A 12,747-nucleotide genomic window follows, 5' to 3' on the forward strand; every position below is an offset into this window, starting at 1 on the left:
AACAGTGAAAATGTTATAGTGGGGGGAGATTTTAATTGCATTTTGAATCCTGATATGGATAGATTTCCCCCAAAAATGTATCCACTCTGCCCACAAGCGACACCCTTAAAGGCAATCTGTAAAGACTTTGGTTTGGTGGATGTTTAGAGATTTTTGCACCAAGGAGTTTACTTTTTCTCAGCTCCGCACAGGTGTCACACAAGAATAGATTATTTTTTCCTTCCTACATTCTCCCTTAATTCTATAGCTGATAGTCAGATTGGAAATATAGTTATATCTCACCGTTACCTTAACTGTTAGTTTAAGGGGGAATCTGAGACAGACTGGATACTGGAGGTTAAATTCTTCTCTTCTGAAAGACCATGCATTTCTTTCTTACCTCAGACAAGAGTTTAAGTTCTTTCTTGAGAAAAATCTCAAATCTACAGACGATCCGACCCTTCTCTTTTGTGGGAAACTTTTAAGGCCTATACTAGAGGCTTAATTATTTCTTTACGACTAAGAAATAGAAAAAGCTAGAAAAGCAGATAGCACTGGAAAAAGATTGAGCGAAGAGAGAAGAAGTGTCTTTTAAATCTCTCTCTCCTGCATTACTGGAAGAGATTACTAGGTCTATGTTGGATTCCATTTTGACCCAAGATGCTGAAAAAAAGACCAGATATGCTAATCAAAAATGTCACGAGCATGGGGACAAACCAGGAAGGTATTTGGCATATCTCACTAAAAGGAGATCTATATCTCAATATATTACTGTTTCCTGTTTCCTGCATCGCTGCCGGCGGCTTGTTTGTATCAGTGCTCTTACAACTTCGCTCTAATATTAGTGTATTTTATTGTTGTTGCTAACTTATCCTGATATCTCAATAACCCTGTTCTTGTTATCTACTTGAAGATTCTAAACCAAAAGTGATAGTTAACTTAACGCCGTTAGCATAGCAATAGCGTGTTAGCTTGCTTTCTGTTTACACTGTGGAATATCATCTTGCCTCTGGTTTGTCTTGTGTGCTAACCGTTTCTCTTTTTAAGCGATTATACTACGATCCATCGAGCAACCTTGGTAAGTTGGAATTGCACTTCAAATCCGGTGAGTTATGGCTTCTATTCCTATTGTTGTTACTTGCACCTCATGTCATATGTTTAGCTTAGCCTTCTCTGTCAGCTGCGAGGGTTTTATATGCGATAAATGCAGGGAAATAGTTAGGCTGACAGAGAAGATCTTAGAATTAGAGTCTCGCATCCAATCTTTATCTGAGGATAGTAAGAGTTTAACGACGATAGAAAACACTTTGGATGCGAGCAACATTAGCGCACACAGCTCGGTTCCGGTTGAAAATCCCCCGCAGCTGGGAAACTTCGTGACTGTGAGACGGCGTAGTCGCAGGACAAAACATCACTCGACCGTTCCGATTACAGTCTCGAACAGGTTTGCCCCGCTCAGTGACGCACCGGCTGAGAAACCTGCTGAAAGTGCCCTAGTTATCGGTGATTCTATTGTTCGGAACGTTAACATAGAGGCACCAGCCACCATAGTCAAATGTTTACCGGGAGCCAGAGCGCCTGACATCAAGTCAAATTTAAATGTGCTGGCTAAGGCTAATCGTAAATTCAGTAAGATTGTCATTCACGTCGGCACAAATGATGTTCGACTCCGTCAATCGGAGATCACAAAAGATAACATTAAAGAGGTGTGTGAGCTCGCAAGCATGATGTCAGACACTGTAATATTCTCTGGCCCCCTCACTGCTTATCGTGGTGATGAGATTTATAGCAGATTATCATCACTAAATGGCTGGTTGTCTGAGTGGTGCCTGCAGAATGATATAGTTTTTATAAATAACTGGAAGAGTTTTGAGGGCAGACCTGACCTGTTGAAACGAGATGGTCTCCATCCCTCCTGGGCTGGGACTTCCATCCTGTCTAGAAATATGGCAAAAAGTCTTAATGCTAATGCTAAAACTTGACTCGCTGGGGCCCAGGTCAGGGAGCAGACAGTATGGCTTAACCAACTGTCTGCTTGCCGTCTCACGTCGCAGAATACACAAAATGTACAACATGTAGTAATCCGTTCTCCCAAACATCACAAAATAGAGACTGTGTCTGTCCCCCGGATTAGCAAACATAAAATAATGCGTAAACCTCTTGAAAGTAATTTAATAAACGTTAAACAAACTAAACATGAACAAAATACAGATAATCAACTGTTACGACTCGGATTGCTAAATATTAGATCTCTCTCTAATAAAGCACTTTTTGTTAACGATATGATAACAGATCATAAAATAGACATGCTCTGTTTGACAGAAACATGGCTAAAACCAGATGATTATATTGCTTTAAATGAATCTGTCCCCCAAGATTATTATTATAAACACGAGCCTCGTCTAAAAGGCAGAGGGGGAGGTGTCGCAGCACTTTACAATAACTCTCTTAGCATTTCCCAGAAGTCGAACTCTAAATATAATTCTTTTGAAGTCATGGTTCTTCATGTTTCAACACCTAATACTAAAGATAAAACACTTTTTAAATTGATTCTAGCTATTGTATATAGGCCTCCAGGGCACCACACAGATTTTATTAAAGAATTTGGTGGGTTCTTATCAGAACTAGTACTGGCCGCAGATAGACTCCTTGTCGTTGGTGACTTTAACATCCACGTAGATAACGTTACAGATGCCTTAGGAATGGCTTTCAAAGACACTCTTAACTCCATGGGCATTAGTCAACATGTGTCAGGACCCACTCACCTTCGTAATCATACTTTAGATTTAATACTGTCTTACGGTATAAATGTGGACGACGTTAAAATCCTTCAGCAGAGTGAAGACATTTCGGATCATTATCTGGTATTATGTTTGCTTCACTGGCCTACGGCTGCAAATAAAACTCATTGTTACAAATATGGTAGAACAATAACTTCAACTACCAAAGATGCGTTTCTCGATAATCTGCCCGAATTGTCTCAAATCATGAGAAATAACGTTGAAGATCTTGACATTACCACTGAAAATTTTAATTCCACCTTCTCGGTAACGCTAGACACAGTTGCTCCACTACGTTTAAAGAAGATTAAAAATGGCAGCCCCACACCGTGGTATAATGAACACACTCAGGCTCTAAAGAAAGCGGCCCGAAAAATGGAGCGCAACTTTAAGAAAACTAAATTAGAGGTATTTCGTACAGCATGGAAGGATAGTATTCGAAAATACAGGAAAGCCCTAATAACTTCTAGATCCGCCTACTTTTCATCACTAATAGAAGAAAACCAGCACAACCCTAGGTTTTTATTTAACACGGTGGCTAAATTAACAAAAAATAAATCGTCAGTGACTTCTGATCCTGTATATCAGCATAGCAGTGATGAATTTATGAACTACTTCACATATAAAATCCAAGATATTAGAGAAAAAATTATAACAATGCAATCAGAAGTGAAACCCGCTGAACAAACTAACTACAGCGCCCTTAAGGAGAAAATGCAATTATTTTATACCGTAGATCAAGATGAGCTGTCTAAAATTATTAGATCATCTAAATCAACAACATGCATACTAGACCCTATACCTACAAATCTACTGAAAGAGATGCTCCCAGAAATTATAGATCCTCTTCTTGGTATTATTAACTCATCTCTGACATTAGGACATGTGCCTAAAGCATATAAGGTGGCTGTTATAAGGCCCCTTGTCAAAAAACCCCAACTCGACCCTAGAGAACTAAGGAACTACAGGCCTATATCGAATCTACCTTTCATATCTAAAGTTCTGGAAAAAGTAGTTTCAACTCAATTATGCTCCTTCCTCCAAAGGAATGACATCAATGAAGAATTCCAGTCTGGATTTAGAGCATGTCACAGTACAGAGACTGCTTTGATCAGAGTTACAAATGATCTGCTATTGGCGTCTGACCGAGGTTGTATCTCGTTATTGGTGCTGCTAGACCTTAGTGCTGCATTCGATACCATTGACCACAGCACACTCCTACATAGACTCGAAAATTATGTCGGCATTAAGGGAATAGCTTTGAAATGGTTTAAATCTTATTTATCCGACCGTTTTCAATTTGTAGCAATAAACAATGAGGTGTCACGCAAATCGCAAGTCCAGTACGGTGTACCACAGGGCTCAGTCTTAGGGCCTCTGCTCTTCGCATTATACATGCTACCTCTAGGAGATATAATAAAGCGACACGGAGTTAGCTTTCACTGTTATGCTGATGATACTCAACTTTATATTTCCTCGAAGCCTCATGAAACACAGCAGTTCCATCGAATAATGGAATGCATAGTCGATATAAAAAACTGGATGAGTAACAACTTTTTATTACTGAACTCGGACAAAACGGAAGTGTTACTTATTGGACCGAAAACTGCTATAAGTAACAACCAAGAATACTGTTTAACTATTGACGGATGTTCCATAAAACCCTCGTCGTCAGCAAAGAATCTTGGCGTTCTATTCGATAGTAATCTGTCATTTGAGAGCCACGTCGCCAACACCTGTAAAATTGCGTTTTTCCATCTTAAGAATATATCTAAACTACGTCATATGCTGTCAATCTCAGATGCAGAGAAGTTAATTCATGCATTCATGACATCAAGACTAGATTACTGTAATGCACTGTTAGGTGGTTGCCCTGCAGGCTTATTACAAAAACTCCAATTGGTCCAAAACGCGGCAGCTCGAGTTCTTACACGTACAAAAAAGTATGAACATATTAGCCCGGTTCTGTCAACCTTGCACTGGTTACCTATAAAGCATCGCGTTAACTTTAAAATCTTGCTTATTACCTATAAAGCCTTACATGGTTTAGCTCCTCAGTACTTGAATGAACTCCTTTTGTATTACAGTCCTTCACGTGCATTACGCTCTCAGGCGTCCTGTCAGTTGGTAATACCTAGAATTTCAAAATCAAGTGCAGGTGGTAGATCCTTTTCCTATCTAGCGCCTAAACTTTGGAATAGTCTTCCCTGCACTGTCCGGGAGGCAGACACACTCTGTCAGTTTAAATCTAGACTAAAGACGCATCTTTTTAATCTTGCATACACTACTCTTCCATAATATAAATCTTCAGAGGGTTTAGGCTGCATTAGTTAGATCAACCGGAACCAAAAACACAACTGATGTACTTGTTGCATCAAAGAGTACAGAACAGTACTCTACTCTCAGCCAGTCTTGTCTCATTGTTCCAAGGTTACCACAGCGAGCAGGATGCAGTTCATGGCCTGACCTGATGGTAGAGCGGAGAATGGGAAGTGGGGACCTGACAAGAGCTGAGATGATAGAGCTGGATAAAGAAGGACGCGGTCTCTTGACATGTCTTCACCACAAAATTTCAAATGCTATTAGATTATTAATGATAATCTTAAACTATAATTTATTTTATTATTAAGTTTATTTATTTTATTTAGCCTTGTTGTGCAAGTTCTCTGGAGCTTGTGCAGAGGCAGCAGCTTTTGCCAGAGGGGAACTGGAATCCCCTGGTTGGGCCTGGGTTCTCCTGAGGTTTTTTTTCTCGATTAGAGTTTTGGGTTCCTCGCCACCGTTTGCATACTGTTTTTGCACTATCTGCCTGACCGGGGGGGCTGCTTTAGAATCTTAAAGTTTTACTTAATTAATATTGCATATAGGAATTTATTATCTGTTATATTTGACCTGTGCTTCTCTCTCCTTTATCCTAAATGTGTGCTCTCACTGAGCGTGTGTGTGTGTGCGTACTTGTCTGTGTACGTACGTGTGTGTGTGTGTTGTGTGTGTGTGTGTGTGCGTGCGCATCCGTGTGTGTGTGTGTCTCTGTGTCTGTTTGTGTTGGTGCGTGTTGTGTGTGTGGAGTGTTTTGTATGTGGGTGTGTCTGTCTTCTGTGTTTTCAACCTTTTCTTGTTTTTGCAGGTACAACTTTGATTGTTTTGCTTGTAGTCAATGTGTCTCATGTACAGCTGCTTTGTAACAATGAAAATTGTAAAAGCGCTATATAAATAAAGTTGAGTTGAGTTGAGTATATTACATGTATTACTGATCCTAATAGCAATAGGCTTTTTGACAACAAAAGAATTAATGAGTGTTTTAAAGAGTTTTACATAAATCTTTACACTTCTGAGCAAACTACCACTGTATCCAAAACGATGAATGTCTTCCTCTCTGGTATTCATTTGTCTACAATTACAGATGAGCAACGAACTATTCTCAATGCACCTAATACAGCAGCGGAGGTGGTGATGGCAATGTAAAAGACATTACAGGGTGGGAAGGCTCCAGGGCCTGATGGCTTCAGCAGTGAGTTCTATAAAGACTTTGGGGATGTGATAGTGGACCAGTTACTTGAAATGTTTGAAGACTCCCTGTGGGGTTAGGGTCTCCCTCAGACCTTACAAGATGCAAACATCTCACTTATTGTTAAAAAGGGCAAACGCCCAGACACCTACTCGTCATACAGGCGTATAGCATTACTAAATGTTGATCGAAAATTGCTGGCCAAAATTTTAGCAATTGGTTTGGAAAGCCTTCTGCCATCAATTATTAAAGATGGGGTATCATGCTCTGTCATGCATTCTGACTTCTTTACACTGTTAAACGTGCTGCCTTCTCATGCTTAACATGGTCAACTTGTTCAAAAACGGGTTGGGCGTATGACGCAGTATTTCTGTGCTCGATACACTCCCCCAGCACTCCAACTTGTTTCAGAAAGTTTTTTATAAGTCTGGATCCTTGTGTCATCACAGGGATCCTATTCCTTTTATTGGCCATTCTCCCGGAAAAGCTCGACAAGGTGATAGAAATAGCCCGCCAACCAACAAGCGATAGGAAGACCCGCCTACCCATCAAGATTGGCTGCGCTGGGTCAAGATTGGCTGCGCTGTGGGCCTGCAGCTGCAGCTTGTTACTCTTGCGATAGTGAGAGAAGTCAGTAGTTTGTTTGTTCACGGTATTTCAGTGATGTTATATAAACGCTGGATATAACGCTGGATTTGGAGATGGTTTGAAACTGATAGGTGGTGCGGTCCCAGCGCTAAAAGATGCCGGACATGAACTGCACGCTGTAAGCCAAACCAAGTCCTGTGTCTGTGTTTTGTTGGCAATCGGCGTGTACGTGCCTAATGTAAACAAGATGAAGGGATTAATATGATGATGTGTTGTGTGCTCGTGCCCTTCCCGCCTCCAGCAGCTCGTCTTTTTCCGGAAATAATGGTACAGCTGTATCTCTCTTTTATAAATGTGATCAAACTAAACACTCTTTGAAGATACGATGTATGCAGTACTACTCTATAGGTTCACTGATGTATGAAGTATGTAGTAGTATATTCATTGTCTAACCTAAGTCTGTACTTTCTGAGCTGGTTTTTTGTTATGTTTTGAATTTTGTGTATGTATAAATAATACATTTTCTTAACAAATGGTTGTTTTTTGTTGTAAAAGAGTTAATAAACACATTGTTGAAAAAAAAAGAAAAATGTATAAAACTTGGGTAGTACACTCATCTTTATCGTATTAACCCCTCCACCCAATGAGAGAGGCAGGCTCAAGATCCTGTTTCAGATTAGATAAGAGAGGTGCATAGTTGGCCTCATATAAATCTTTGTGGTTATGTGTAACCTAAACCCCATGATACTTACATCTTTAGAGCTAATTTTAAAGGGAACCGATTTTAAAGTGAAGTGAAGTGAAAGTGACCTATTAGGTAGATATGGTGACCCATACCCGAAATGTGACCTCTGCATTTAACCCATCCAGAAAGTAGTAAACACACGCACAGCAAGTCGTGAACACACATACACCCGGAGCAGTGGGCAGCTATCACTGCAGCGCCCGGGGAGCAAGTAAGCAAGGTAAGGTGCCTTGCTCAAGGGCACCTCAGTCGTTACCCCCTGAGAATCGAACCGGCAACCTTCTGGTCATGAGTCCAACTCTCTAACCATTAGGCCACGACTGCCCCAGATAACAGACTAGCCCAATCACCAACAGGCATCAGTTCACTTTTCTGGATATTAACTCTACAACCAGATCCCTTGCCAAATTCTGTAAGTAGAGTCACCAATTTAGAAAGTCTTGCCAGGGGTTGTGACAAATATAGTAACATGTTTGCATGAGGCGAAAGCTTGTGTTCCACTCCTGCCCGCTGAATACCCTTAACGTCGGCTCTTTGTCTCAGAGCTAAAGCAAGCGGTTCTATTGCAACGGCAAACAACAGTGGGGACAAAGGGCATCCCTGTCTCGTGCCGCGTTGGAGCTCAAAATAAGCAGATATATTATTATAAGTGCGCACAGCAGCCAAAAGAGAAGTACACAAAAGTTGAATCCATGATATAATTTTACAGACAAATCCGAACATCTCCAATGCATTGAAAAGATAGCCCCACTCCACCCGATCAAATGCCTTTTCTGCATCTAGTGAAAGCACTACCTCTGGCGTACCGGGTGAAGAGGGGTCATAAAGAATATCAAAACTCTGGTTTGGTCAGGTGAAATGATATATGGCAGAACTCCCATATCCCAGAAATCTGTTGGGAAGCCGACTGGCCCCGGTGATTTGCCACCTTGCATAGACCAAATTGCTAGAGTTATCTCTTCAACCGAGAGGTCCTCCTCCAATTCAGCATCTCTGAATCTATGGAGGGGATGTGAATATTATCAAAAAAGTCTTTCAATGAAAGAGGGTCGGTACCCGAGTCGGAAGTGTACAGTGACAGTTACTGGTAAGTTTTGGAAACAAGAGTTAATTTCTAAGCTGTCAGTATGTTTTAAGCCCTGCTCATCATTGATTGCAGGAATGGACTGATTGGCAGTCCTTTGCCTCCGTTGATGAGCAAGTACTCACCCAGATTTGTCCCTGTGCTCATAGCACACATACCGTGATTTAGAAATGAGATACTCCGTCTGCCGTGTTGACAGGAGATCAAACTCAGTCTGTAATAGCATACGCTTTTTCAGTGTATCTGCAGACGGCATATGACTATATAGCCTGTCTAGATCTAATATATCATCCGTCAGCCTTGTAAAGCATGCAGTGTTGGTTTTGTTTTTATTGGCGCAATATGAAATTATCTGACCCCGTAAATAACCCTTCAGTGACTCCCATATAGTTCAAGAAGACATCCCTGGCCAGTTGAAATGTTTAAGCTTTTTTAAACAAATATATTGGTTAGTTGATGACTCAAGAATAAGACATTTCAATGAACTATATACAATAAGCATTTATTATATAAATTATACTATTAAGGTCTTTGCACATACAGTCCGAAATCTTCGTATGTGTTTTTTCGTATTTGGCTCTCGTTTGTACGGTGTCTCTGAATTGTTATAAAAGGCCACTCAAAATGCTTGATACGGATGCGAAAACGCAGAAAATCGAACCCGGTTCGAATTTTTTTATGACGGACGAAAATATCGGAGGCAGTGTGTAAATGTGATTGACACAACGTGAGGTCGTATTTATTTTTTAACGTGCGGAAATTTCGGACGCAAATTTCGGACTCCATGTGCAATGGGCTTTAGACTTTTTGTTTGTCTTGAAAAATGTCATGAAATGCCACTGTTTCTTATATAGAAGCTGAATGCTACTGAGCATGGGTTGGACATCTGTTCATTATTTCAAACAATATGGCACATGTAGTGAACGTCACTGGAACATGGCACTGACCAATCAGCATCTAGGATAGCAGTCATGTGTTATATAATGTTAGTTTGACACACACTACCCTTTTGTTTGTGTGTGTGTGTGTGTACTGACCTTACCCTAAACCCATCTGTGTGCATGTGATGCTGCTGAGGTTCAAGCTCCATCCGTCTGCACACAACTGATACTCCAGGCCTGATTTATACACCAGCACCTTTCCACCATCAAAGAGAGACACTACGCACGCACGCACGCACGCACGCACGCACGCACACACACACACACAAATAAACAGACTGATAGTTGATTGATTGACAGATGCAGTGGTGATTTGAGGGCAATTCCATGTATGGGCCCCAACTACACGCCCTTTAACTTTTGCAACCCTTACTTTTCTGCCTCCTAAAAGCACACAATCTTTCTTTCTGGAGGTTACAGATAAAGTAACAGAGGGGAAACTGAGCTTAATATATACAGTACAAACACTCAATTACAACACAAATGAAACAAACAAAAATAAAGAATTTCCAAATGAAAAACTAAATTCACAAACAAATTCATATCTGGTATTATACTCTCATAAGGGCTTTTCAAACTTGAAATGGGTAACCCTGGGTTATTCTAAACCCCAGGTAAACAGAATCCTGGGTTATCTGTTTCATGTTTCACACTGCTTATAATTTACCAGTGGTTAAGAGATAACCCTGGGTATTCACAACCTGATGTTTCACACTGTCCATCACTAAACCCTGGGTTAACTTTCTTATTTGCACATTTGCGGTGTCAACAGTCATGACTGGACAAATAATGCAGCGTCAAACTGACTGAAGAAAAATAGTGCGTGGTCCCTTTAAAATCCTTTTTTGGCTGTTTTAAGTCTCCTAAGACGTTACTTACTCAAATAAATAAAAAACTCTTGATTGGGTGTCCGTTGCTAAGAGTCTGGTTGTATCATTCTTGAGTTTCTGTGTATTTTTATATTATTTTGTGTATATATACACCTTTGTTTATGTATGTAGGTCTTGGCTGTTCTGACATTCAACTGTACATATTTGATTTCTATAACTTTACTATTGTGAAGCGCTGCTAAACTGTATTTCATTGTTCCCTTAAACAATGACAATAAAGTTCTGTTCTATTCTATTCTACCCCCGCTTCGTTACACAGTGCACAGGTTTGGCACCGCAATGTGGTGTTAACCCTACAAAAGCTTCGGAGCAGGGTTTCATAACCACGGGGAAAATGAGGGAATAACCCCGCTTCAAAATGACAAGTGTGAAACATTAGTTTACCCGGGGTTAAAAGCGGTTAAAAACTGAACCTCTCTCACTAAGTGCACAGCGCTCTTTGTCTAACAGACGTTTAGGTTGTCAGTCTGTGTTGTTCAAGGAGCACACTCACTGGCACATTCTCATCGTCTGTCTGGCGGGAGAGAGGCGCTTCTGCTGTGAGAGTTTGTGTGGGAAAAGCAGAGACTTTGGCTACCTTCTTTTGTGAATGATCTTTTTTCTTCTCCACTGGAGTAGCTGTGTTTCATTCTTACTTTAGTTCATTGATCTTGAACTTTATTCTGCTGCTAATGCACCACACACAGTCTTGCTGTAGCTTTACTGACACCAGTGTCGAGCTCACCTCACGTATACGCAGTGGTCTACTCTAATCTCAAATGGGGGGCATTCGTTTAGATTTAATATTAACATTTACAACTTATGCAAAATATTAATATTAATGTTACAACTTTCACACAGACCAAACAAAATGCGTTAAAAAGAACAGTGGCTGCCGACATGGCTGATTTATGAAGTCTGTCCCTGATCTTACCACAGTTCCACTCATCAGAGCTGTCTGTGCAGTGTTTCCTGCCATCACACCAGAATGATCGATGAACACACTCATGATTATTACACTCCAACTCATGACTGCTGCACGCCGCTGAAAAACACACACACACACACACACACACACACACACACACAAAGACTTTTCATTGATGTTCACTTGGATTTGACATTTTCTTTCATTTTCTTCCAAACACTAACCATGCTGACATTATTTACATGCGAGTGAACACACACACGTTAGGTTTCTAACCATTGTGGGTACTGTCCATAGGCATAATGATTTTTATACTGGACAAACTAACCCAGGGATCAGCAACCCGTGGCTCTCCTTCAGTCTTTATAAGGCCCTGTTTATGCCTGCTATTAAGATCGGATCACAAGTGGACGAAAGAGGCACACACCCGTTTACACCTGCTGCTGTAATCCTTCTATTTTGTCCACTTTTGACCACTTCTGTCCTGATTTCTTCAAGAAATATCTGAAAAAGCATACACATTTACCCAGTCATACACCCTGGCTGGGTAAATGTATTTGCTTTTTCAGTTATTTCATTTGAATAGACTAAATAAGTACAATACAATATACTTTAAGTGCATGCAATGTACATATGAGCGCGACCGGAGATGACAGAAAAAACATACAGAGAGCAGCGGTTTTATTTCTGCTCTGACAGATGTGAGACAGCGCCGAACACTGTATGCATGTGTTAGAAATGGAATGGTGAGAAAGCATTCTGCTTGGTACGTTTTTCATCTTTAAACCAAACTTTTAGGTCTTTAGCCGGCATAGTTTAAATCCTGTCTGGCTGGCGCGTTCATCAATGCTTACGCATGATGTCCATATGCAGCGAGTAGGCAGTCTCTTGTGTTCACAGAAAAAGCTGAAGTCTTACTAAAGCAGCACGTGCAACACCGCGACATTACTCTCCTATTGCAACACTACCACTTCTTGCCAGGGACAAAAATGTATAAATTGTTAACATCTAAATACAATAAAAATTGCACTATATTGTCACCTAGTGGTGCAACTGGGTAACTACTACCTTACATGCATAACAACCTGTGGTATAGTCTAGGGCTGCAACAACTAGTCGATAAAATCGATAATAATCGATAATGAAATTCGTCGTCAGCGAATTTCATTATCGATTAGTTGGTCTGTGATGTCACTTGACGTCACGCAGTTATAAATCAAGTGCGTCTTCTTCCCTTTTAAAATGACCGTTTTAGATGTGTCTCTCCGTGCAGCATGAGCTGCGCAGTTTTAAAGTCAGACGTGTCTCTCCGTGGATGCGTCCTC

At 40.6% G+C, this 12,747-nt stretch overlaps 1 protein-coding gene across 6 annotated transcripts in view; it reads right to left on the reverse strand.

Moving 5' to 3' along the window:
* The window catches only part of corin (corin, serine peptidase), a 64,209-nt gene that overhangs the window by 13,198 nt on the left and 38,264 nt on the right, over nucleotides 1-12,747 (reverse strand). For all 6 annotated transcript variants that reach the window (XM_057319420.1, XM_057319422.1, XM_057319419.1 and 3 more), the window contains 2 exons: nucleotides 11,429-11,539; nucleotides 9,727-9,844 (listed from right to left, as the gene is read on the reverse strand). In XM_057319420.1, the coding sequence (XP_057175403.1) occupies nucleotides 9,727-9,844; nucleotides 11,429-11,539 (229 nt within the window). The remainder of the gene's footprint in view (nucleotides 1-9,726; nucleotides 9,845-11,428; nucleotides 11,540-12,747) is intronic.

Source organism: Triplophysa rosa, linkage group LG21 (assembly GCF_024868665.1).
Source record: "Triplophysa rosa linkage group LG21, Trosa_1v2, whole genome shotgun sequence".
NCBI classification, from domain to species: Eukaryota; Metazoa; Chordata; class Actinopteri; order Cypriniformes; family Nemacheilidae; genus Triplophysa; species Triplophysa rosa.